The sequence below is a fragment of the Heptranchias perlo genome, chromosome 3 (assembly GCF_035084215.1).
Source record: "Heptranchias perlo isolate sHepPer1 chromosome 3, sHepPer1.hap1, whole genome shotgun sequence".
NCBI classification, from domain to species: domain Eukaryota; kingdom Metazoa; phylum Chordata; class Chondrichthyes; order Hexanchiformes; family Hexanchidae; genus Heptranchias; species Heptranchias perlo.
The window spans coordinates 21,669,375-21,697,196 of NC_090327.1; the positions used below are offsets into that span (position 1 = coordinate 21,669,375).

Consider the following 27,822-nt stretch of genomic DNA (forward strand, 5'->3'; position numbering starts at 1 on the left):
AAAAGCAACCAGGTAAAGTTCCCTTCTGAATACTTGATCACTGAGTAACAGAGTCGCTCACAGATCAAACAAGTCAAAATTGTTTTTCAGGAACAAATGGCACTTACTGTCTGATGAACTGAATGGCATCTTCATACTTCATTCCGCTTTCAATAAGAGCAACTGCTACCAATACAGGAGCCCTGCATGTTTAAAACAAGTCAGTATAAGTATAGCATAGCACAGACCATTGCCCCGTCTCTTTTAACATATGTTGTTGTGCGAAACAATGCAATCTCACATATTGATTAAGCAGATGAATATTAATATAGATAAATGCAAGGAAAAGGATCTAAGGACTATTATTGATCATTCATAAAGTTGCAGTTAAAGTACAGCTGTTGTGAACAAAACTAATAAAATGCTAGAATGAATCTCCAGGACATTAGGCTAAGTTGAAAGAAGTTGCTCTAACCCTGTACAGATCACTGGTGAGACCACATTTGGGACACTAGAACCACACACGTTTACAACACAGGAGGAGGCTACTTAGCATATTGGGGAGATTTTGACTCTGCGCGGCAGTGTAAAATGGGTGACTTCAACAGAAATAAAAATGGAGATTTAAAAGGGACTGCGGATTCGCTATCACCCATTTTACATGATCAAACAAAGTCAAAATCTGCCCCATTGTCATTGTGTCTGTACCAGCTCTTGCTAAATAAATCCAATACATCCCACTGCTCCACACCCTTCCCAAAGCCTTGTACCTTCATCTGCTTTAAATATTCATCCTCTTTTCCTTTAAACAATGCAAGTCACAACCGCACCCTGTAGCGAAGCACTCCATGTTCCACATGCTCCAGCAAACCTCAGCGGAAAGAAATTTCTCCTAACTTCTCATTCTCTTAGCGACGATGCTAAATTGTTGACCTTCCCCACCCAACCCCCATCACTGACTTCATCACCCATACCCTCCGGCATCTTTCCCGAATGCATGTTTCCATTTCTTGAGAGAGGCAATATATTGTGGGAGGGAAAAGCTTTTCCACATTAATTACACCTGCTACCTGTCTGTCCATTTTGCTAACCTATGCCTTCTTGAATTCTTTTACAGCCAACCCCCCTACTTTACTCAGCAAATTTTGATATTATACCTACTTTGGCAGCAGGATAGGGGTCAATGCAGCTATCCTGCCACTACATTTGGGAATTCTCTCCTTAAACTCCTTCACTTGCTACATTCCTCCCCAACTTTAAAATCCTCCTAAAATGTCTTATTTCATCAACCCCACTGTCACAACTCTTCTTCCTTATTCCTACTTAGTGTCCGATTTTCCTCTTCTTTACCCATCTGTGGTCTGTTTTGTTACATTGAAGAGGCTATACAAGTTGTTTCTGCTACTGGCAGTTTATTTGGAACACTGAGCTGTTGATGGGAACACCAATCCTTATAATTACATTAAAAGCAAACTCCTCCTTAATAAAGACATATGTTATGGTAGACATTGGCCAATGTTCTTGTATACCTACCGCCCAAGGCCAGCAACACAATGGACTGCTACACAGCAACCAGGCTCTTCGGAAAACTTCTGTTTAAGCAAAGTAAGCCAATCATCCACAACTTTGGTTGGAGGTGGATCACCGTCATCAAATGGCCAATCCTTAAAAAGGTAAAAGCATAAGTACTTGGCTTTATGCTGCAATAAAAAGAGGACTTTGCTATCGATTTGCCCACGAACATAATAGGGAAAATGCTAGTCTATTATAAAGGATGTGATAACAGGACACTTAGAAAATATCAACGGGATTAGACAAAGTCAAAATGGATTTATGAAAGAGAAATCGTGTTTGACAAACCTACTGGAGTTTTTTTTGAGGCTGTAACTGGTAGAATAGATAAGGGAGAACCAGTGGATGTGGTGTATTTGGATTTTCAGAAGGCCTTTGATAAAGTTCCACATAAGAGGTTAGTGTGCAAAATTAAAGCACATGGGATTGGGGGTAATATACTGGCATGGAATGAAAATTGGTTAACAGAGAGTAGGAATAAATGGGTCTTTTTCGGGGTGGCAGGCAGTGATTAGTGGGGTACCGCAGGGATCAGTGCTTGGGTCCCAGCTATTCACAATATATATCAATGATTTGGATGAGGGAACCAAATGTAATATTTCCAAGTTTGCTGACGATAAAAAACTAGGTGGGATTGTGAGTTGTGAGGAGGATGCAAAGAGGCTAGAAGGCGATTTAGACAAGTTGAGTGAGGGGCAAATACATGGTAGATGCAGTATAATATGGATAATTGAGAAGTTATCCACTTCGGAAGGAAAAGCAGAAAGGCAGAGTATTTTTAAATGGTGATAGATTGGGAAATGTTGATGTACAAAAGGGACCTGGATGTCCTTGTACGCCAGTCACTGGAAGTAAACATGCAGGTGCAGCAAGCAGTTAGGAAAGCAAATGGTATGTTGGCTTTCATTGCAGGAGGATGTGAGTGCAGGAGGATGTGAGTGCAGGAGGATGTGAGTACAGGAGGATGTGAGTACAGGAGGATGTGAGTACAGGAGCAAGGATGTCTTACTGCAGTTATACAGGGCCTTGGTGAGACCACACCTGGAGTATAGTGTTTTGGTCTCCTTACCTAAGGATACACTTGCCATAGGAGGGAGTGCAGTGAAGGTTCAGTTAAAAGGGTATTTAAGGGACAAAGGTGGACATTTTATATTTAGTGTTAGATGGCAAAACTCTTGTATGAGGAGAGATTGGGTCAACTAGGCCTGTATTCACTAGAGTTTAGAAGAATGAGAGGGGATCTCATTGAAACGTATAAAATTCTGACAGGGCTAGATAGACTGGACACAGGGATGATGTTTCCCCTGGCTGGAGGGTCCAGAATGAGGGGGTCATAGTCTCAGGATACGGGGTAGGGCATTTAGGACTGAGATGAGGAGAAATTTGTTCACTCAGAGGGTGGTGAACCCGTGGAATTCTCTACCACAGAAGGCTGTGGAGACCAAGTCACTGAATATATTTAAGAAGGAGTTAGATAGATTTCTAGACACAAAAGGCATCAAGGGGTATGGGGAGAGAGTGGGAATAAGGTATTGAGATAGAGGATCAGCCATGATCATATTGAATGGCGGAGCAGGCTCGAAGGGCCGAATGGCCTACACCTGCTCCTATTTTCTATGTTTTTTAAATTTTTTAAAAATTCGTTCACGGGATGTGGGCGTCGCTGGCAAGGCCGGCATTTATTGCCCATCCCTAATTGCCCTCGAGAAGGTGGTGGTGAGCCGCCTTCTTGAACCGCTGCACTCCGTGTGGTGACGGTTCTCCCACAGTGCTGTTAGGAAGGGAGTTCCAGGATTTTGACCCAGCGACAATGAAGGAACGGCGATATATTTCCAAGTCGGGATGGTGTGTGACTTGGAGGGGAACGTGCAGGTGGTGTTGTTCCCATGCGCCTGCTGCCCTTGTCCTTCTAGGTGGTAGAGGTCGCGGGTTTGGGAGGTGCTGTCGAAGAAGCCTTGGCGAGTTGCTGCAGTGCATCCTGTGGATGGTGCACACTGCAGCCACAGTGCGCCGGTGGTGAAGGGAGTGAATGTTTAGGGTGGTGGATGGGGTGCCAATCAAGCGGGCTGCTTTATCTTGGATGGTGTCGTGCTTCTTGAGTGTTGTTGGAGCTGCACTCATCCAGGCAAGTGGAGAGTATTCCATCACACTCCTGACTTGTGCCTTGTAGATGGTGGAAAGGCTTTGGGGAGTCAGGAGGTGAATCACTCGCCGCAGAATACCCAGCCTCTGACCTGCTCTCGTAGCCACAGTATTTATATGGCTGGTCCAGTTAAGTTTCTGGTCAATGGTGACCCCCAGGATGTTGATGGTGGGGGATTCGGCGATGGTAATGCCGTTGAATGTCAAGGGGAGGTGGTTAGACTCTCTCTTGTTGGAGATGGTCATTGCCTGGCACTTATCTGGCGCGAATGTTACTTGCCACTTATCAGCCCAAGCCTGGATGTTGTCCAGGTCTTGCTGCATGCGGGCTCGGACTGCTTCATTATCTGAGGGTTTGCGAATGGAACTGAACACTGTGCAGTCATCAGCGAACATCCCCATTTCTGACCTTATGATGGAGGGAAGGTCATTGATGAAGCAGCTGAAGATGGTTGGGCCAAGGACACTGCCCTGAGGAACTCCTGCAGCAATGCCCTGGGGCTGAGATGATTGGCCTCCAACAACCACTACCATCTTCCTTTGTGCTAGGTATGACTCCAGCCACTGGAGGGTTTTCCCCCTGATTCCCATTGACTTCAATTTTACTAGGGCTCCTTGGTGCCACACTCGGTCAAATGCTGCCTTGATGTCAAGGGCAGTCACTCTCACCTCACCTCTGGAATTCAGCTCTTTTGTCCATGTTTGGACCAAGGCTGTAATGAGGTCTGGAGCCGAGTGGTCCTGGCGGAACCCATACTGAGCATCGGTGAGCAGGTTATTGGTGAGTAAGTGCCGCTTGATAGCACTGTCGACGACACCTTCCATCACTTTGCTGATGATTGAGAGTAGACTGATGGGGCGGTAATTGGCCGGATTGGATTTGTCCTGCTTTTTGTGGACAGGACATACCTGGGCAATTTTCCACATTGTCGGGTGGATGCCAGTGTTGCAGCTGTACTGGAACAGCTTGGCTAGAGGCGCAGCTAGTTCTGGAGCACATGTCTTCAGCACGACAGCTGGGATGTTGTCAGGGCCCATAGCCTTTGCTGTATCCAGTGCACTCAGCCATTTCTTGATATCACGTGGAGTGAATCGAATTGGCCGAAGACTGGCTTCCGTGATGGTGGGGATATCGGGAGGAGGCTGAGATGGATTATCCACTCGGCACTTCTGGCTGAAGATGGTTGCAAACGCTTCAGCCTTGTCTTTTGCACTCACGTGCTGGACTCCGCAATACACAGCTGCTGCTTACAAGAATGACGTACAGCAAGATGAAACCAGTATTAAATATCTAATGAAAGATGATTTTCATAGTAATCCATCTGAAGCAATCTCAGAACCCAATTACTGTCCCAAGCGTCAACCTGAAAAGACAATCACTGTCTTCAATCAATTCCATAACTGGTCCTTGTACATTTTTAGGGAGTTGTGTAGAGAGGAAAGGGAAAGAAACAGGAATTGTGCATGTTCTGATGAAAACAAATCTTTCACCACAGCCTGTTATTTCATTTTACATCTGTCACATTATAATTTTTTTTTTACTGTTGTTCTTTTCCCACTTGTTCATCGTAACATCTGAATCCTAATCTTTTACCATTTCGTTCACAGTGAATAGTGGGAAATAGTTCACAGATCATTAGGAACCAGTATGACAAATCTGAAATCTGTCCTGTTTGATGCCATAGGAATTATTTTTTTTTTAAGTAAGGTCAAGAGTATACCATTTGAAAATAGGTTCCCAGTTGATTTCAAGAGGTGGCGGCACTTTTGTTTCTCTATGGCTGGAAATGCCACATGGGGACAGTCTGTCTTTATTAAGGCTGATTCCTGCAAACAGTCACCCAGTCACAGCATGTTACAGGTCTGGATGCTCCAGACACATACCATTATTCCTAATGGTTAGGCTATCAGGGCAGGCTATATTGTGTAAATTGTGCCAGGTGCCAATGTCTCTTTTGTTTGATAACTGGAAATCTTAAATGATAAATTGGGAAAACTATACCCTTTGGTTGTGGAGTCATTGGTAAGCGGCTATTGTTACTGAGTCAGCAGGGAGAAAAGCAGAAATTTCTCTTAATTGTTAAGAATATGGAATCCTTTGCTACAGGAAGCAATTGAAGCAGATAGCAATACATTTTGAAGGAAAAGTAAATAAACATTTGAAGCAGAATAAAATACTGGGCTACGGGGAAAGAGAGCTGGACTATGACAATGGGTTTAGTTTGGATTGCATTAGCAAAAAGCTGGCACAGATACGATGGGTCAAATGGCCTCTTATAGTGAAGTCACATCTTATTACTGACGAGTTGTAAAGTTTTATGTTGTAATCTGGTAGCATTTGCTCTGTTGATCTTTTGCCACAATTTAATTTTTACATTTAATATAAACCTGATTCATAGATGGCCTAAGTCAGACGGTGTGACAGCATTTATCTTTCTCTTATCCAAAGACTAGTATGACGAGGGGACTTATGTTGTTTGAACAGAGCATATTACAGTATCAATGGTGTTCTGTTTTAACTTAGGCAAAACTACCGCATATTGTGTGTTTAAAGGTCACACTTCTGTTCACGTGGAGCAAGGACTTGCTTACAGGAGTAGATCTTGGCATAGCATTTGAGGGATAACAGCCCAAAATTGTAAAATCCAGTGCATCCAATTTTTTTCAGAAACAAAAGCTCAACTGACAGCACAGACCGAATCTCATTGCACTTTTTAAAAAAAAGTCAATTCCTGTTCAACTGCAGGAAGGAAATTCATTTTCAAACCACAATTTGACAAAATGCAGTCCATTTCACAGGTCAAAAAGTTGCAATATTAAGATTTGCTATAACTGAACTTGCTGCATCTTAGAATCTTTTGGTTAGTCACCATCAGCTGACTGATATATTAAGACAAAAAACAAACTCACGATACCATAGAAATTTTACACCCAGGTTCAATGCCAATTTTAATAATTTTTCACTCCTCACCCCTCTGAAAATGTCCATTTCTTCCTAGGGAACTATTGCACAGCACCAATTGCCTTCAGTTACCTCACCCAAAAGGCTATTATTTCACTTAAAAGATGTAATGATCTCTGCCTCAACTACTCCCTGTGGCAAAGGCTTCCATGTTCTTTCTGCAAAAAAATTCTCATCCCCATTTCACTCTGAAAATTTTCTCCCAACCAGAGAAGAGAGTCTTTCCCTACTCATCTTGTCATAATTTTAGAAACCTCTATTAAATCTCTCCATTGAGCCTTGTTTGGCCCAGTGGAGGCCTAGTCATTAGATGTATTCAAGAAGGAGATAGATCTATTTCTTAACGCTAAAGGGATCAAGGGATATGGGGAAAAGCAGGAACAGGGTACTGAGTTAGACGATCAGCCATGATCATTTTGGATGGTGGAGCAGGCCCAAAGGGCGGAATGGCTTACTCTTGCTCCTATTTTCCATATTTCTGTGTTTGTTTGCTCCAGTGGAAATAGCAGGGGAGAGAAAGAAGAGGACAACAGATACTCCGGTTGTTCTCCTACCACTGCTGAGTTAATGTAGCTAACTATAGGATTGACCTGTTCTCATAAGGCTACGGACCAAATGCTGGAATATGGGATTAGAGTAGACAGGGCTGATGGCCGGCGCGGACACGATGGGCCGAAGGGCCTCTATCCGTGCTGTATAACTCTATGACTCTATAATATTGTCTAAGTGCAGATTGCAGCAGCTCTGTTTTATCTCAGTTTGTATCCGGCATAAAAGAACATTAGTTACAGATTCTTAAAAGGTCTAAGGAGTGAGCTCTGTCACTGAGCTGCAATTGTTTTGTGGATTCATTAAATCACACCTATACAGCTTGTGTGGGGGGGGGGGGGGGGGGGGAAATGGGGGGTGTGAGGAGGGGAGAGGGTTGGGAGTATAAGAGGGAGACATTTTTGCACTTTTGTACTAAAAAAAGTTCGATTTCCTAGATCCTTCTTCTCCTTTTTCATTACAAGTATGAGCAACACATCGGCCCAGAATTTCCTGCAACAGTGAGATTGACGACGTACACCGTAAATATCACCGTCTGGCATGCCGATCTTGCTGTTGCTAACTTGCTCCAAATGTTACTTGTTTTCTAATCAGGATACGCCACAGCAGGCATAACGGTGAATGAGGCATTCAGCGCCAATCTAAAAGCTGAAGTGACGGCAAATTCACCATCTGGAGCCACAAGGAGGTTTCATTGAGTTGTAGATTGCCTTTACGAGATTTTTGTCGGTTTCACTGCTGTAATTTATGAATTCAGGCCATTTCAAGTCTCTACATTATAAATTATCAATAATGATGGAAAAAAATAATTATTGACTTATTTTTGTGGATTACGTGGGAATGAGCTATGCATGCTAACCTTGAATTTTTAAACTCACTGAAAAGTCCTCTGTTTGAATGAGACTGAAGATCCCAAATCTCAAATTGCATGGGATCTAGACGTATGGAGTGGCAATATTAAAATTAAAAATCTCATGTGCAAGTGGATAGTCAAAGATCCTAGTTGCTTAATCTTTGCTAACAGTACATTTTAACTACTGGGAGTTGAAATTCAATCTTGGAGCAATAAATAATGCCTTTAACTTATTTTAATGTCAAAGTGGCAGTGGCGTGAAAACTGGCTTAAGTACAGGAAAATTGACATAGTTAGTGATTTTAATGAGTGGAGCTTTGGTAATTACCTTCTAACTGTTTTCGGTTAGTGTACTGCCAGAGCTGCACATAGGATAATATGGAATGGTATAAATCCCCAGGAAAATTTGGGCCAGTATCTTCTAGAACTCTACTGATGTGCCTCTAGAGCAGGTTGTTGTTCTATGATTCAGCAAGAGTGACCCCTGGCAACTAATGCTTTCTGTAGGAGCACCTGGCAGCACAGTTGAGATTGAAGTGACAACCTTTTGAAAACCTTAGTGTCTGTAGCAGTTATCAAAAGTTCCCATGTTGTTTTTGTTTTTGGAAGTTGAACATTTTGCCAAATGTTATATCAGAGAGAGATCTGGGGGTATATGTGCACAAATCGTTGAAGGTGGCAGGGCATGTTGAGAAAGTGGTTAAAAAAACGCATGGGATCCTAGGCTTTATAAATAGAGGCACAGAGTACAAAAGTATGGAAGTCATGACAAACCTTTATAAAACACTGCAGGGTTGAGGGACTTTAGTTACATGGATAGACTGGAGAAGCTGGGATTGTTCTCCTTGGAACAGGGAAGGTTGCGAGGAGATTTGATAGAGGTATTCAAAATCACGAAGGGTCTAGACAGAATAGATAGAGAAACTGTTCCCATTGGCGGAAGGGTCAAGGATCAGAGGACATAGATTTAAGGTGATTGGCAAAAGAACCAAAGGTGACATGAGGAAAAACCTTTTTACACAGCGAGTGGTTAGGATCTGGAATACACTGTCCCGAGGGGATGGTGCAGGCAGATTCAATCATGGCCTTCAAAAGGGAACTGGATAAGTACTTGAAAGGAAAAAATGTGCAGGGCTGTGGGGAAAGGGTGGAGAAGTGGGACTAGCTGGATTGCTCTTGCCGGCGCGGACTCGATGGGCCGAACGGCCTCCTTCCGTGCTGTAACCTTTCTATGATTCTAACTTACTCAATGTGTGTGTGTGTTAAATGATTCAGGCAATGTCTGTGGTAAACATGCAGTTTGCATGATTTATAACTTACCTATTCTTCTGAAGAAACCTAAGTGTCTGATAATAGGAAGTTACGTTCATAAATGTGAGAAAAAACCACCACATACAGGAAGACATCGAGATGGGGGTGGGGTGAAGGGGCGCCATGGCATAAAAGAGAATGGTTCTTGGGAGGTTTTTGAACAGAGGTGGCAAGAGTACAGCTGACTGCCAATTAGATTGAATCCCAATGTACCTTTATAGGAGCCCAGAAAAGGAAGGAAGTTTGGTAATGTTTCGACTGTTTATATTAATTGAGCAAATATTAGAGGGTATTACAGGTGCATAAATCCAATACGTTTCCTGCGTGGCTACTTTTTAAAAAGGACCTTGGTGTTTACATTTATGAAGTTTGGCTTAGTTCTAGTTTGGTGTGAGGTGATCCAGTGCCACAGCGTGTTGATTACAACATGCTAAACCATAGAACATTGGGTCACGACTAATTCTCAAGACAGTAAGTTTCCAGTGGAGCAAAAATGCTTTTTTATTCACAATTCATTAACAGCATCAAGTTTTCATTGTTTTTGCTCTGTTGAAATCTTTGAATTTTTCCATTTTTACCTGCAAGCGTTCATATGATTGCTTTGACCAAATGGAAGTTTAAAGTGAAGCATCGTACTTACCATTACTGCAATACCTTCATTCTCCAGTGGAGTCTTGTCATATGTGGCATCACATACTCTCACAAGAGTGGTCACACCATACTTTTGCAGCTCCTAATGGGGAGAAAAGCAACTTAATATTAAGAACCAGTACTAGAAAAGAAATTCTGGGAGACAATGGAAGGAGTCACAGACACACTGGCTTTTTTTCCTCCTTTTGACATGGACTATTTTTAAATACAGTTTTAGCCTGCATCAAACTAAATTCAAATTCAGATCTTTGCTGCTTTTAATTCTCAGTTTCTTTACTTAGAAGGAAGAAAATTAGAATTCTGCAAAAGGTGCAGATGGAGTTAATTTTTATCTAGGTAACAGGATACAGCAAAATCTGACTGTGGGTTTTTCACTTAGTCCATTCTCAAAGTGCCCTCGTTGGTGCAGTGTTAGAAGTTGAAAACCAAAATGCTTTATATTTTTTTTAATTGAAAAAGCATGGATAATTCAATTCCAGTATTAGAAGCTTACCACTAGTGCCAATTAGGCAGATTGATCAGCTAGTGCATGATTTGCAACGATCTTGAATCTACTGAAATAACTTAATTTATCTGACCGAGTGAGCTTCTGACCCCATATCCTCAACATCACTAAGCCCGCCTACTTCATCCTCCGTAACATTGCCCGTCTCCGCCCCCCACCTCAGTCTATCAACTGCTGAAACCTTCATCAATGCTTTTGTTACCTCCAGATGCGACTATTCCAATGCTGCACTAACAGGCCTCCCATCTTCCACCCTCCATAAACTTCCACTCATCCAAAATTCTGCTGCCCGTATTCTAACTCGCACCAAGTCCATTCGCCCATCACCCCTGTGCTCGTTGGCTCCCAATCCCCAAACACCTCAATTTCAAAATTCTCATCTTTAGTATTCAATTCTCTCCATGGCCTCGCCCTTCCCTATCTCTGTTACCTCCTCCAGCCCTACAAACCTCGAGATCTCTGTGTTCATCCAATTCTGGCCTCTTGCGCATCCCCGATTTTAATCGCTCCACTATTGGCAGCAGTGCGTTCAGCTGGTTAGGCTCCAAGGGCAATTAGGGATGGGCAATAAATGCTGGTCTTGCCAGCAACGCCCACATCCCATGAACGCATTAAAAAACTCAGGAATTTCTCCCCTAACGCTCTCTGCCTTTCTACCTCTTTCTCCTCCTTTAAGACACTCCTTAAAAGCTACCTTTTTGATCAAGCTTTTGGACACGTCCTAATGTCTCCTTCTTTAGCTTGATGTCAAGTGTTTTTTGCCTGATTACGCTCCTGTGAAATGCCTTAGGATGTTTTACTACATCCCAGATCATGACAACTCATTGCATAAAAGAAATTCTCCTCATCTCTCCTCTGGTTCTTTTGCATATTATCTTAAATCTGTGTCCTCTGATTACCGACCCTCTTGTCATTATTTACTCTTATCATAACCAGTCATAATTTTGAACGCCTCTATTAAATCTCCCTTAACTGTCTCTGCTCCAAGGACATCAATCCCAGCTTCTCTAGTCTCTTCACATAACTGAAGTCCCACATCCCTGGTGTCATTCTGGTAAATCTCCTGTGCACCCTCTCCAAGACCTTGACATCTTTCCTAAAGTCTGGTGCCCAAAATTGGACACAATACTCCAGTTGAGGCCTAACCAGTGATTTATAAAGGTTCAGCATAACTTCCTTGCTTTTGTACTCTATGCCTCTATTTATAAATCCGAGGATCGGAAGCTGTTTCATGCCACAGATATGTGCACTCAGACCTTCTCTGAAATGTATACTAAGTTAAAATTAGTTAAGTTCGAAATCTGGTCACTCACACTGCGAGAGGATGGATGATTAGTTAAGAGGCTGTGTCGTTGTAATACACATGACCAGCAGGCATTATTCTAAGGTTCCTGCATTACTGCAAAAGCCACACTATTGAGAATTGATAAAGGATTCAAGAACTCAGAGACATCATTTAAAAAAAACTAGGAAATTGTTGGTAAATTCAGTCAGTGTTATTTCAAAGGTCAATAGATATTTCACACAGAGTAATAGAAATACAGAATAAAGTACCAAGGAAGCAATTATTATAAAAGGGTTCTGTGGACACACACTCACACAAACAGGAAACAAGCAAAAAGAGAACAGAGAGAGGTGGAGAATGAGGAAAGAGAGAATAAAAAAGGAGAAAAGACACTGCAGATTCTGACACCTCTGAAAGTGCAGCACTCCATCAGTACTGCAATGAAGTGCCATCCTGCATTATGTGTTCATGGGGGTGATTTTAAATCCAAAGAATGGGTGGGTTGGGGGCAGGTGAGAAATGAAAATAGTTGGTTTTTTTGGGTCGCAAGCGCAAAATTTTTGGACTTTGCATTCCCAGTGGGAAGCCTGTACTTTTTCGTGCTGACGTTAAAACTGGAAATAAATCCGGGTTGCGGTCGCGACCCAAAATACAACAATTTTCAACTCCCACCCGTCCCCGGGATTTAAAATCACCCCCCAAGTCTCTGGAGTGGGGCTTGAACCCATGATCTTCTGACTCAGAGGTGAGAGCGCTACCACTCAGCTAAGGCGGACACATTTTAGCAATTTATGTAACTGTATTCCCAGATCTCTTTGCTCCTCTGCCCCATTTAGTTTCTTACCTTCCAAGAAATAAGTGACCTCCTTACTCCAACCAAAATGAATCAACTCTCACTTTGCTGTATTGAATTTCATTTGCAATTTATCCATCCACTCTGCAAGCCTGTTATGTCTTCCTGTATTTTAGTGCAGACTTCCACATTAGCTTTACCCCCAATTTAGTGTCATCTGCAAATTCCTGAATCCAAATGATTTAAATATATGGAGAACCACAGTGGTCCCAGCACAGATCCCTGCAGGACACGAATGCCCACTTTCTGCCGGTCTGAGAAACTTCCCTTAACTCCTACCCTCTGTTTTCTGTTTTGTAACCACCTTTCAATCCATTCTGCAACCTGGCCCCTGACTCTATATACTCTGACCTTTGTCACGAGTCTCTTATATGGCACCTTATCGAAGGCCTTCTAATAGTCCATGTATACCACATCCACTACATTGCCTGTTTCTACACTGTTATAGAATTATAGAAAGGTAACAGCACAGAAGGTGGCCATTCGGCCCATCAAGTCCTTGCTGGATTTTTGCAAGAGCAATCCAGCTAGTCCCACCCCTGCCCTATCCCAGTAGCCCTGCAATTTTTTTCCTTTCAAGTACTTATGCAGTTCCCTTTTGAAGGCTATGATTGAACCTGCCTCCACCTTGGGCAGTGCATTCCAGATCCTAACCACTCGCTGTGTAAAAAAGTTTTTCCTCATGTCCATAAGAGATAGGAACAGGAGTAGGCCATTCGGCCCCTCGAGCCTGCTCGGACACATCATCATGGCTGATCTGATTTTTACCTCAAATCCACTTTCCTGCCCTTTTCCCCTATATACTTTGTCTCCCTTGCCGATCTTAAAATTTGTCTAACTCAGCCTTGAATGTATTCAATGACTCAGCCTCCACAGCTTTTTGGGGTAAAGAATTCCAAAGATTCACGACCCTCTGGGAGAAGAAATTCCTCCACATTTCCGTCTTAAACGGGCAACCCCTCATTCTGAGGCTATGCCCCCTAGTTTTAGATTCCCCCATGAGGGGTAACATCCTCTCAGCATCCACCCTATCGAGTCCCCTCAGAATCTTGTATGTTTCAATAAAATCTCCTCTCATTCTTCTAAACTCCAATGAGCATAGACCCAACCTGTTCAATCTTTCCTCATAAGACAAGCCTTCCATACCCGGAATCAACCTAGTGAACCTTCTCCGAACTGCCTCCAATGTAAGTATGTCCTTCCTTAAATAAGGGCACCAGAACTGTACGCAGTACTCCAGGTGTGGTCTCACCAGCACCCTGAAAAGTTGTAGCATAACTTCCCTGCTTTTATACTCCATCCCCCTAGAAATAAAGGCCAATATTCTGTTTGCCTTCCGGATTACCTGCTGCACCAGTATGTTGACTTTTTGTGTTTAATGTACGAGGACACCCAGATCCCTCTGTACTGTAGCATTTTGTAGTATTTCTCCATTCAAATAATATTTTGCTTTTTTATTTTTCCTCCCAAAGTGGATGACTTCACATTTTCCCACATTATATTCCATCTGCCAAATTTTTGCCCATTTGCTTAACCTGTCATTATCCCTTTGCAAACACTTTGTGTCCTCATCGCAACTTGCTTTTCCACCTATCTTTATATCATCAGCCAATTTGGCCACAACACACTCTGTTCCTTCATCCAAGTCATTGATATATATTGTAAATAGTTGAGGCCCCAGCACTGATCCCTGCAGCACCTCATTAGTTACAGATTGCCATTTTGAAAATGACCCTTTTATCCTGACTCTTTGTTTTTATTTAGTTAGCCAATCCTCTATCCATGCCAGTATATTACCCGCAACACCATGAGCTCTTATCTTGTGCAGTAATCTTTTATGTGGCACCTTATCAAATGCCTTTTGGAAATCCAAATATACTGCATTCATTGGTTCCCCTTTATCCACCCTCAAAGAACTCTAATAAATTTGTCAGACACGATTTCCCCTTCATAAAACCATGTTGACTCTCCTTGTATTATGAGTCTCCAAATGTCCAGCTACTATTTCCTTAATAATGGATTCTAGCATTTTCTCAATGACAGATGTTAGGCTAACTGGTCTATAGTTACCTGCTTTCTGTCTCACTCCCTTCTTGAATAGGGGTGTTACGTTTGCGGTTTTCCAATCCGCTGGGACCTTTCCAGAATCTAGTGAATTCTGGAAGATTACAACCTATGCATCCACTTCCTTTAAGACCCTCGGATGCAAGCCATCAGATCCAGGGGACTGGTCAGCCTTTAGACCAATTAGTTTACCAAGTACTTTGTCTCTAGTGATAGTGATTGTTTTTAGTTCCAACTTCTCCTTTGCTCCTTGATTTTCTACTAATATTGGTATTTATTATTAGTGTCTTCTACTGTGAAGACAGATACAAAATATCTGTTCAATTCCTGCCATTTCCTTGTTTTCAATTATTATTTCCCCAGTCTCATCCTCTAAGGAACCAATGTTTTCTTTAGCTACCCTCTTCCTTTTTATATACTGGTAGAAGCTTTTACTGTCAGTTTTCATATTTCTTGCTAGTTTACTCTCATAATTTATTTTCTCCCTCTTTATTATTCTTTGAGTCATCCTTTGCTGGTTTTTAAAGTTTTCCCAATCTTCGGGCTTACCAGTAATCTTTGCCATGCTGTATGCTTTCTCTTTGAACCTGATACCATCCTTGACTTCCTTAGTTAGCCATGGTTGGTTCACCCTTTTTGTGGAGACTTTCCTCTTCACAGGGATATATTTTTGTTGCGAGTCATAAAATATCTTTTTAATTGTTTGCCACTGCTTATCCACCGTCATACCATCTAATCTGTTTACCCAGTCCACTTTAGCCAATTCTGCCCTCATTCCTTTATAATTGCCCTTATTTAAGTTAAATACAGTAGTTTCAGACCCAAGATCCTCGCTCTCAAACTGGATGTGAAATTCTATCATGTTATGATCACTGCTTCCCAAGGGATCCTTTACTTTGAGATCATTAATTAATCCTGTCTCGTTACCCATTACCAGATCCAAAATGGCCTGTTCCCTGGTTGGTTCCCCGACATATTGGTCTGAGAAACAGTCCCTAATACACTCTGTGAATGCCTCCTCAGGGTTATTTTGCCAATTTGATTTGTACAATCTATGTGAAAGTTAAAATCGCCCATGATTATTGCATTACCTTTTTTTTTACAAGCCCCCCTTACTTCCTGATTAATATTTTGCCCTGCAGTGTAACTACTGTTAGGGGGCCTATATACTACTCCTACCAGTGATTTCTTTCCCTTGCTATTTCTTACCTCCACCCAAATTGATTCGACATCTTGATCTTCTGAGCCAAGATCATTTCTCACTATTATACCAATTTCATCCTTTATTAACAGAGCTACCCCACCACCGTCACCTTTTTTCCTATCCTTCCGAAATGTTAAATAACCCTGAATATTTAGCTTCCAACCTTGGTCACCTTGCAACCACATCTCTAATGGCCACGAGATCATACCCATTTGTTTCTATTTGTGCCGTCAATTCATCTATCTTATTACGAATGCTGTGTGCATTCAGATAAAGAACCTTTAATTATGTCTTTTTACCATTCGTTCCTACCCCGGCCCTATTTGCTAGTGCACTCCTATGTTTGTACGCTCCGTCCCTTCCTGACACACTCTGTTTATCATTACCCCCATCACTTTCCTGTACTACTTCCTTGTCTTTTCTCTTTATCAATCTAATCTTCGCCCCACCTGAGCCCTCCCCACCTCTATTTAGTTTAAAGCCTTCTCTACCGTCCTAGTTATTCGGTTTGCCAGAACACTGGTCCCAGCATGGTTCAGGTGAAGCCCGTCCCAACGGAACAGCTCCCTCTTTCCCCAGTACTGGTGCCAGTGCCCCATGAATCGAAACCCACTTCTCCCACACCAATCTTTGAGCCACGCATTCATCTCTCCGATCTGATTTACCCTGTGCCAATTTGCTCGTGGCTCAGGTAATCATCCGGAGATCGTCACCTTTGGTTCTTTTGCCAATCCCCTTAAATCTAGTTCTTGATCCATCCGCCAATGGGAACAGTTTCTCTATCTACTCTGTCTAGACAACTTCATGATTTTGAATACCTCTATCAAATCTTCTCGCAACTGTCTCCGTTCCCAGGAGAACAACCCCAGCTTCTCCAGTCTATCCATGTGACTAAAGCCCCTCATCCCTGGAATCATTCTAGTAAATCTCTTCTGTACCCTCTCTAAAGCCTTCACATCTTTCCTAAAGTGCGGTCCCCAGAACTGGACACAATACTCCAGTTGTGGCTGAATGTCAATGGGAATCGGTGAAAACTCTCCAATAGCTGGAATCATACCTAGCACAAAGGAAGATGGTAGTGGTTGTTGGAGGCCAATCATCTCAGCCCCAGGACATTGCTGCAGGAGTTCCTCAGGGCACTGTCCTAGGCCCAACCATCTTCAGCTGCTTCATCAATGACCTTCCTCCATTATAAGGTCAAAAACGGGGATGTTCACTGATGATTGCAGTGTTCAGTTCCATTCGCAGCATCCAGGCTTGGGCTCATAAGTGGCAAGTAACATCCGCGCCAGACAAGTGCCAGGCAATGACCATCTCCAACAAGAGAGAGTCCAACCCCTTGACATTCAATGGCATTACCATCGCCGAATCCCCCACCACCAACATCCTGGGGGTCACCATTGACTAGAAACTTAACTGGACCAGCCACATAAATACTGTGGCTACAGGAGCAGGTCAGAGGCTGGGTATTCTGCGGCGAGTGAGTCACCTTCTCACTCCCCAAAGCCTTTCCACCATCTACAAGGCACAAGTTAGGAGTGTGATGGAATATTTTCCACTTGCCTGGATGAGTGCAGCTCCAACACTCAAGAAGCTCGACACCATCCAGGACAAAGCAGCCCACTTGATTGGCACCCCATCCACCACCCTAAACATTCACTCCCTTCACCATCGGCGCACTGTGGCTGCAGTGTGTACCGTCCACAGGATGCACTGCAGCAACTTGCCAAGGCTTCTTCAACAGCACCTCCCAAACCCGCGACCTCTACCACCTAGAAGGACAAGGGCAGCAGGCACATTGGAACAACACAACCTGCACGTTCCCCTCCAAGTCACACACCATCCTGACTTGGAAATATATCACCATTCCTTCATCTTTGCTGAGTCAAAATTCTGGAACTCCCTTCCTAACAGCACTGTGGGAGAACCTTCACCACACGAACTGCAGTTCAAGGCGGCGGCTCATCACCACCTTCTCAAGGGCAAATTAGGGATGGGCAATAAATGCTGGCCTTGTCAGAGACACCCACATCCCATGAACGAATAAAAAAGTGTTTTATAAAGGTTCATCATGACTTCCATACTTTTGTACTCTATGCCTCTATTTATAAAGCCCAGGATCCCATATGCTTTTTCAAGTGCTTACTCAACCTGCCCTGCCACCTTCAACGATTTGTGCACATATACCTCCAGATCTCTCTGTTCTTGTAGCCCTTTTAGAGTTGTGCCTTCTAGTTTATATTGCTTCTTCTCGTTCTTCCTACTGAAATGTACCACTTCGCATTTTTCTGGGTTAAATTTCATCTGGCACATGTCCGCTCATGCCACCAGCCTGTCTATATTCTCTTGAAGTCTATCACTATCCTCCTCACTGTTTACTACCCTTCCAAGTTTTGTGTCATCTGCAAATTTTGAAATTGTGCCCTGTAAACCCAAGTCCAAGTCATCAACATATATCAAGAAAAGCAGTGGTCCCAGCACCGACCCCTGGGGAACACCACTGTATACCTCCCTTCAGTCTGAAAAACAATCAGTCACTACTACTCTGTTTCCTGTCCCTTAGCCAATTCTGTATCCATGTTGCTACTGCCCCCTTTATTCCATGGGCCGCAATCTTCATGATAAGCCTACCATGCGGCACTTCATCAAACGCCTTTTGAAAGTCCATATACACCACATCAACTGCATTGCCCTCTTCTATCCTCTTTGTTACCTCATCAAAAAACTCTATCAGGTTAGTTAAACACGATTTGCCTTTTAACAAATCCGTGCTGGCTTTCCCGAATCAATCCACACCCGTCCAAGTGACTGGTAATTCTGTCCTGGATTATCGTTTCTAAAAGTTTCCCCACCACTGAGGTTAAACTGACTGGCCTATAGTTGCTGGGTTTATCCTTACACCCTTTTTTGAACAAGGATGTAACATTTGCAATTCTCCAGTCCTCTGGCACCACTCCCGTATCTACGGATGTTCGGAAGATTATGGCCAGTACCTCCACAATTTCCACCCTTACTTCCCTCAGCAACCTAGGATGTATCCCATCCGGACTGGGTGAATTATCTACTTTGAGTATAGCTAATCTTTCTAGTACCTCTTCTTTATCAATTTTTAGCCCATCTAGTAAGTCAACTATATCTTCCTTTACTGATACCAAGGAAGAAGATGCTGCCAGAGTAAGGACAGATGCAAAGTACTTATTTAGTACCTCGGTCATCCCCTCTGCCTCCATGAGTAGATCTTGTTTATGGTCCCTGATTGGCTCCACTCCTCTTACTACCCATTTACTGTTTACATGCCTGTAGAAGACTTTTGGGGATTCCCTTTTATGTTGGCCCCCAATCTATTGTCATACTCTCTTGGCCCCTCTTATTTCCTTTTTCACTTCTCCTCTGTAATTTCTATATTCTGCCTGGTTTTCACTTGTGTTATCAACCTGACATTTGTCATACGCCCCTTTTTTCCATTTCATCTTACTCACTATCTCTTTTGTCATCCATGGAGCTCTGGCTTTAGCTCTGGCTTAAGGGAATGATTTCTTCAAAGAATTCATTAAGATTGGTTCAACACAACCTTCCTTTTAGAAATCCATGCTGACTATTTAATATTATATTTGCCGCCTCCAGTTGTTTTGTTATCTCATTCTTTAGCAGAGATACGAACATACAATGACGCACAGGAAAAGACTTTCTGGTCCATCCCGCCTGTCCCACACAATTGTGATACTTGTGAATCACAATATATATACTCCCCACCCGACCCAAAACCAAAGGATTCTGGTATCTTTCTAGTAAATGACGTTAAACTAACTGGTCTCTAGTTTTATGCAGAATTGATTTTATCCCATTTTATTTTTCCCTCTGTAAAACCCCATGGCAAATTTTTCCATGTTAAACAACAACTTGCATTTATATAGCGCCTTTAATCGAGTAAAATGTCCCAAGGTGCATCAGAGGAGCGTTATCAAACAAAATATGACATTGAGCCAAATAAGGAGATATTAGGACAGGTGATCTAAAGCTTGGTCAAAGAGATAGGTTTTAAGGAATGTCTTAAAGGAGGAGAAACAGCAGGGCAGAGGGGTTTAGGGAGGGAATTCCAGAGCTTAGGGCCGAGGCAGCTTAAGGTTATTATACATGCAAATGGTCACTGAATTAATATTCCAAATATATTTGTAATTAATATTTAGGGAATTGTACAATTTTCCATATCTGAAGTGCTGGTGAGAATTGAACCATTGCTTCAATTAATACCCCTTTTTAAATCTGCCCTATAATTTCCACTCCATTTCGAGATTGTTTTCTTCAAGATCAAGAATGACAAAAACATCAGCCCACCAACTACCTGCCCAAACAGTACAAAATTTCCAAACATCTCTCTGCTCCTCACCTCTAATAGCCACAATGCTCTGACCATGCCTCTGCCCTGCTCGGCCGACAGCCACATACCCAGAAGCAACTTCAACCCTACCCATGAGGCTGCATTCAAGCTTTGCACCAATGCTGCAGCCGAATGGTAAATGCAATGTGAATCCGAGTCAGAGAACCCAGCTTCTCTAGTCTCTCCACATAACTGAAGTCCCTGGTACAATTCTAGTAAATCTCCTCTGCGTCCCCTCCAAGGCCTTCACATCCTTCCTAAAATGTGGTGCCCAGAATTGGACACAATATTGCAGCGGAGGCCTAACCAGTGGTATATCAAGGTTTAGCGTAACTTCCTTGCTTTTGTACTCTATGCCCCTTTCTTATAAAGTCAAGAATCCCGTATGCTTTTTTGACTGCCGTATCAACTTGTTCTGCCACCTTCAAAGATTTTTGTAGGTAAACCCCTAGGTCTCTCTGTTCTTGCACCCTCTTTAAAATTGTACCATTTAGCTTGACCAGACATCCAATTTACACTACACAAGTTTAGTGTTGTAAAGTTGAAACCACTTGTCAGCAATACTGAACTAGTAGTATAAAAGCATCTTTAGTAACTGCAGCTACCAGTCTGAGACTACTGCTATCCAAGCACTGAAACTTCATCTATCCAAGAGAGAACTCTGCAAATGTAAAAATTTAATTTTAACTAGTTCAGTTTGCAGTATTCATGGAATTTTTACATCAGATTTGACAATGCACTGTTGTATCGATGCAGTGTCATAATTGAAGCTGGGTTAGACTAATTCCTCCAGGGAGTCTTGCACTGCTTCCCTCTGGACAGTGTTTTGGCCCTGACTCTGGACTTACAATACAACTTAGTGTCAATGCAAATGGAAACTGCTGTCCACTGATGCTGAAATTGTAACCCCGACTTCCGGGATTACCACAGACGCACCCGTGTGCATGCATTTCATGAATCCAGAAGTCCCGCCGGCTTCATAGCTGAACCACTTATTGACATTGTTGATCTTGTTAAAGTTGTTAATTTTGTGGCAATTGAGGCAGGAATGCAATTTTAATTCAACCTCAGCATGTTTCCCATGCTGTGGGAAACACTCCATGTTCAAGGAGACGTGTTTCAGGCAGCAGCCAGTTGGACATTTAAATGCCAGTTTTGACAGATGGGGATAAAAGGTAAATTATTGCAGCAGGGCACTCAGGTGTCTCAGAAAAACTTTAGGCTGGGAGATCTGTGTGTTTAGACTGAAAATTCTTGGTTTACACTCAGAATTCGTCTGTTTATGCAAATTTACTAACTTCTTGGACCCCCTCAATCTGACGCCATCAGGAAGGGGGGTGCCATGGCTGCATTCACCAGTATATCCGAGGACGAGCAACATCCACATCCTCACCAGGCACGGCGTGCACTTCCACCACCTGGAGCTCCACAACAGTGCTGTGCATTTCTAAATGACAAGGACCTTTGGCCTTTAACATGGGGGCATTTGATGTCCCTTAGAGGTTGTATCCAGGTTTTCAGCAAATGATGGGCTCTGAAAGGTTTCAGTGTTTTCAATTCCAGTACTGTATGGAGGATGGCCAACATGCAACTGATCTTGGGAGAAGAGGGACGAGTCAGCTCCCAAGTGGTACCTCTGCCATGCCTTCAGCGTTAGGCTAGCCCAAGACAGAATGGAAAAGAAGGAGAAGGAAATAGCTGCTCTGGCAGCATCAGCACCCTGGTGGAGAGGAAGGTCTGCTGATGAAGTAAACTGCCACTGATTTGCCAAAAAACAGAAGCCTACAAACCATAAGAATGCCCATAGTCCTGAAAATTGTGCTGCACAAGATCACAGAGGGCAACAACAGAGGGAGTACCGTTTCAGGAGGCACTACCCTCGCCAGAGGGTCTTTCGACCGAGGCTCAGCTTCCTGGACCTCTGAGGAGCATATGGAGGCTCAGAGTGAGTTAGCAGGTGGTCGCAGACATCTGCAGCCTCCTTCATGCCGAGCTGCTCCCGGCTGGGCCTGGCAGCATCGCTTTACCCGTCAAAGTCACCTGCCCTCAACTTCTTTGCCTCCAGATCATTCCAGGGTACCACCTGTGACATTGCTGGGGTCTCTCAGTCGTCTGCACACAAGTGCATAAGGCAGGTCACTGACTGTTTCGCAGGGCCTCGCAATACGTCAACTTCCCCATGGACAACCTCAGCCAGATGGAGAGGGCAGTGGGATTCCACTCTGTGGCTGGCTTCCCATGGGTACAGGGTGCAATCGATTGCACCCATGCAGCAATATACGAGCACCTCCACAATGAGCCAGGACTGGTCATCGACAGAAAGGGGTATCACTCCATCAACACTCAGCTCATTTGTGATCACCGCAAAAGATTCCTTCATGTGCGCGCCAGGTTCCCTGGCAGCTGCCACGATTCCTTCATTGAGGGAATCCAACATCCCGGGCGGGGATCTTCCATGCACCGAACACCCTTAAGGGCTAGCTCCACGGGGACAAGGGATACTGCCTGCACACATGGCTCATGACACCTCTGAGCAACCCCATCACCGAGCAACAGCTTTGATAAAACGACAGCCACATTGCCACCAAGTCTATAATTGAGCATGCTATACAGCTGCTCAAGATGCGATTTAGGTGCCTTGATTGTTCTTGGGGAGCACTTCAATACACACCAGACAGAGTGGGACGCATTATAATAGTGTGTTGTGTCCTGCACAACAGAGAGGGGTGCCGCTTGAGGAGGCCCCATCCACATTGAGGAGGCGGCGGCAGCGGACGGACCCATGGCCAGAGCAGTGGCTCACCTGGCTGCTCGTGAGGCCAGGGAGTCACTGATGTGAACGGTTCTCCTAACATCAGTAAGTGTGAACAGTCCAGTCCTCAGGCCACCTGGAAAAAGCAGCACCTACATCAGCCCCCCACTCCTCCCTGCACAAAACAGTCCTGCAACTACACATACAACCACTGTAAAATGCCCCAATGGGTGGCATCAAATGTCACCGTTCATGGTGAAGCTCATGAAAGGGTGCTATCACCAAAAATCAAATATAAATGAAAAACATGACAATCTGTCAGACACCCTTATGCATACCCAAAAGATGACAAATAAGAAATAACACCAGGTTCTCCCACATTATTTTAGTGACAAGACATTCCCAAAATACTGGCGCCCTCCAATGTAGCTGGGGATGCTTCCAAGTTAAAAATGGAGTGATCTTTGCAGTACAAAGTTCTAGCTGAGAGGCTAAATATGCATTATGGTCAAATGAAATGGGACTGCAGTACTGGTTAAACAGTGCTAAGGAATGGAATCCTTCTCCTCTTTATGTTCTTACAATATACACCGCCAACCCACTCCTTCCAACCTCTTCCTCTTGCTCCAATATAAGATGTTTACTCTGCCATTCTGAGAAGAATCACTTGGAAACAGGCGACCAGCAATGTTGACCAAAGCTGATGCTGAACTAGAGAATGGTACAGTAGCATCTGGATGGTCACACTGGAAAGCCACTTTCTTCGTGTTTAATATACGTGCTTTCATTATTTAAATTAGCACAGAGCTGTGTTTGTATAACAAGTGAATTAATTTGAAATCAGAGCAAATATACTGTCAAAAGCAACAAGTCTGCGCACAGGCACCACAGTATTAAGACGTGCGTATTTCTGTGTTTTCGGCTCACTTCTTTCAATGTGGTTTTGAAAGCAAATTTATATATTTTTAATTAAATATATTCAAAGAAAATTTCAGCTGATATCAAATAGTTCCATTGCACTGGTACGTCCAGACTGGGAATTATGCCAATTTTATTGCAGTATGGACAGCTGGTTGAAGACTGGTCCACTGAATACGTCCCCTGACCAGGGCAGGCCAGGACATCTTACCAACTGAGTTTTCAGTGGACCATTTATGAAGAAAGCATCTGGCACTGAATGTGCTCCTTTTTCTTATTCCAAAAAAGGTCCAATTCTACTTCAGTGTAGTGAACTACAAAAATACAGTATATTCATTATTTTATTTCTCCGGGTACACTCTTTCCCACTTCAGAACTATGGTGCTTTTATATTTAGTTAGACACATCATTCCACTTTGAATCAGATGAAAGGTCACACCCAAAACATTAAGCTATTTCTCCTTCAATGTCGACTGACCTACTGTACATTCTCAGCAGTTCTGGCTTCTTTTTTACCTTGCACTTTATACTTCTATTTAAGAGATTTTGCATTTGTTCAATTTGTGGAGGAGGGGGAGGAAGGAAAGAGAAAGAATGTTTAAATTCAAATTATGGCCATGCCATAGAACTCTACTATTGAATAGCCTGAGAGTTTCATATTAAATATTAGTTTCATTTTAACATTATTGTTACAAATGTCTGAAACGGGCAACACTTCCTTACTGAAGGGCCTGGACATTATTAAGATTGGGATCCACCTCTGCATGCTGAATGCAATTTTAGTTCTTACAAGTTTTCCATGCTCTTTCACCCCATCAAGAAAGTGAAAAAAAAATCAGTAAATAGACACAGAAACACTTGGTCATAAATATCTTCTCCTTCCCCTGAAAAAAAACAGCAAAAAGAAAACTAGCTCAGACATTCAATGCCACTGTAATCTGAAATGTACCTCAGTTCCATTTCTGATCCCTTCGTCCGATTAAAGTTGAAAGCTTTCAGTTCATGCATCTAAAATGCAATTTAAAAGGTAGCCTCTACTCAAGTCTTCAATGCAATAATTATATAAAAAACTCAATTTTAAGAGGTTTTACAGTTATAATCTACAAGTTTCAACACGTTGGAGTCCTGTTTGTGAAATTCAAGGATGGCTTAATGGAAAAATGTTACCAAATTTTTAATGAATTCAAAGTATTTATAAAATTTAGCAACACTGGTTACCAAGGGAGAGTGAATAAAACCAAGTTATTGAAAATAACATTGTGACAGAGTTTCTGCAAGCTCACACAATGGTATAGTGCAGAACAGATGGAATTTTGCAACATCCTTTCCGTAAGAGACTGGAGATAGTTTCCCCACTCCTCACCCAAAGGCACCGACTCATGTTGGGGTATGGTCCACAAACACCTGTGGTCTCTGGTATCTTCCCCAAAGCAGACATCCTTTTTTTCCCATTAGCCTTGACATTAATAAATTATTTAACTCGGAGTAAATAGTCCATCTTCGCTCCATGTCCATAGATGGGCAATTCCAGCAATGTCACAGGATGGATGTTTAGGCTAGTGGATGCGGTGCTGATCAAGTGGACTGCTGTGTCCTGGATGGTGTCAAGCTTCTTAAATGTTGTTGCAGCTGCACCCATGCAAGCAAGTGGAAAGAATTCCATCACACTTCTGACTTGTGCCTTGTAGGCAATAAAGAATCATTGAATGTTTACAGCACAGAAGGATGCCATTCAGCCCATCAAGCCTGTGCCGGCTCTTTGTAAGAGCAATGCAGTTAATCCCATTCCCTCTCTCTTTCCCCATAGCCCTGCAAATTTCTTCCCTTCAAGTAACTATCCAATTCCTTTTTGAAAGCCACAATTGAATCTGCCTCCACCACCCGTTCAGGCAGCGCATTCCAGATCATAACTACTCACTGCGTAAAAAAAAGTTTTTCCTCATGCCGCCTTTGGTTCTTTTGCCAATCACCTTAAATCTGTGTCCTCTGGCTCTCGACCCTTCTGCCAATGGCAACAGTTTCTCTTTATTTACTTTATCTAAACCCTTCATAACTTTGAACACTTCCATCAAATGTCCTCTCAACCTTCTCTACTCTAAGGAGAACAACCTCAGCTTCTCCAGTCTATCCACATAACTGAAGATCCTCTTCACTGGAACCATTCTAGTAAATCTTTTCTGACCCTCTATGAGGCCTTCACATCCTTCCTAAAGTGCAGTTCCCAGAATTGGACACAATAGTCCAGTTGTGGCCCAACCAGTGTTTTATAAAGGTTCAACATAACTTCCTTGCTTTTGTACTCTATGCCTCTATTTATAAAGCCCAGGATCCCATATGCTTTTTTTTTTAAAAACAGCTTTCTCAACTTGTCCTGCCACCTTCAAAGATTTGTGCATATATACCCCCAGGTCTCTGTTCTTGTACCCCCTTTAGAATTGTACCATTTAGTTTATATTGCCTCTCCTTATTCTTCCTGTCAAAATATATCACTTCGCCAGGTCTCAGCCATCGCCACTACATCATATTCCCATGTGGCTATTTACACCTGCAGCTCACCAACCTTATTTAACCCACTGTGCGTTTACACACATGCGCTTTAAATCTATCTTAGAGGCTTTGGGTAGTCAAGAGGTGAAGTAATCACCGCAGAATATCCAGCCTCAGACCTGATTTAATGGCCACACATTTATGCGGCTAGTCCAGCTGAGTTTCTTGTCAATGGTGACCCCCAGGATGTTGATGGCGGGGGACTCGGTGATGGTAGTGTTATTAAATGTCATGGGGAGGTGGTCTTTGCCTAATACTTGTGTGGCACGAATGTTACTTTTCACTTATCAGCTCAAGCCTGGATGCCGTCCAGGTTTTGCTTCATGCAAGCATGGACTGCTTCATTATCTTAGGAATTGTGAACAGAGCTGAACACAGTTCAATCATCAGCAAACATCCCCACTTCTGACCTTATTATGGAGTGAAGGTTATTGATGAAGCAGCTGAAGATAGTTGGGTCTAGGATACTACCTTGTGGGATGCCTGCAGTGATATCCTGGGGCTGAGATGACTGGCCTCCAACAACCACAGCTGTCTTCCTTTGTGCCAGGTATGACTCCAACCTTTAGAATGTTTTCCCCTTGAACCTCATTTCCTTCAGTTTTAATAGTGCTCCTTGATGGCACACTTGGTCGAATGCTGCCTTGATGTCAAGGGCAGCCACTCATCTCATATTTTACTCTATTTTAAATTATATATGATGTACATATTTAAACTCAACAGTAAAATTAGATAATTTTTCACAAAAACACCCTTATAGTACAGAGGCATTAGTCAAGGATGAACAAAAGGCAAAAGTAGTGTAAAAATCAGCAAGACACAAGCAGGGCAACGTGGAATGATTGTGACCGTGCTCACTTTCTGTTAAACAAAAACATAGGAGAAGTTACTTGGGTGTTAGTAAAGGAACTCAAGAAAGATAGCGGACTAAAATGGTATATTTTAATACAATCCTATTTAGCTTCAAACTCAATCACTTCATCAGTGGGTACCAGTTCTGATGAAGGGTCCCACCTGAAATTCTAGTCTATCTTTCTCTTTCAGATACAAGATGTAAGAAGTTGAGAACAGACAACAGGAGACACTTTTTGTTTATGAGGCTGTGGAATGCACTACCAGAATTAGTGACTGAAGCAGAGACTAAGTCAACATTTAAGGAGAGATTAGATAAATTGTTGAAGGCGAAAGGAATTGGACGAATGCTTGTGTGGAGGATGAGCACCAACACGGACTGGTTGGGTCAAACAATCTGTTCCTGTATTGTAATTTCTATGTAATTCTAGATGTTGACTGACTT

General features: G+C 42.9%; 1 protein-coding gene across 6 annotated transcripts in view; it reads right to left on the reverse strand.

Annotated features, from left to right (window-relative positions):
- Positions 1 to 27,822, reverse strand: part of LOC137311168 (protein tyrosine phosphatase type IVA 3-like) — a 159,705-nt gene that overhangs the window by 8,914 nt on the left and 122,969 nt on the right. For all 6 annotated transcript variants that reach the window (XM_067978526.1, XM_067978535.1, XM_067978523.1 and 3 more), the window contains 3 exons: positions 10,009 to 10,101; positions 1,513 to 1,643; positions 108 to 182 (listed from right to left, as the gene is read on the reverse strand). In XM_067978526.1, the coding sequence (XP_067834627.1) occupies positions 108 to 182; positions 1,513 to 1,643; positions 10,009 to 10,101 (299 nt within the window). The remainder of the gene's footprint in view (positions 1 to 107; positions 183 to 1,512; positions 1,644 to 10,008; positions 10,102 to 27,822) is intronic.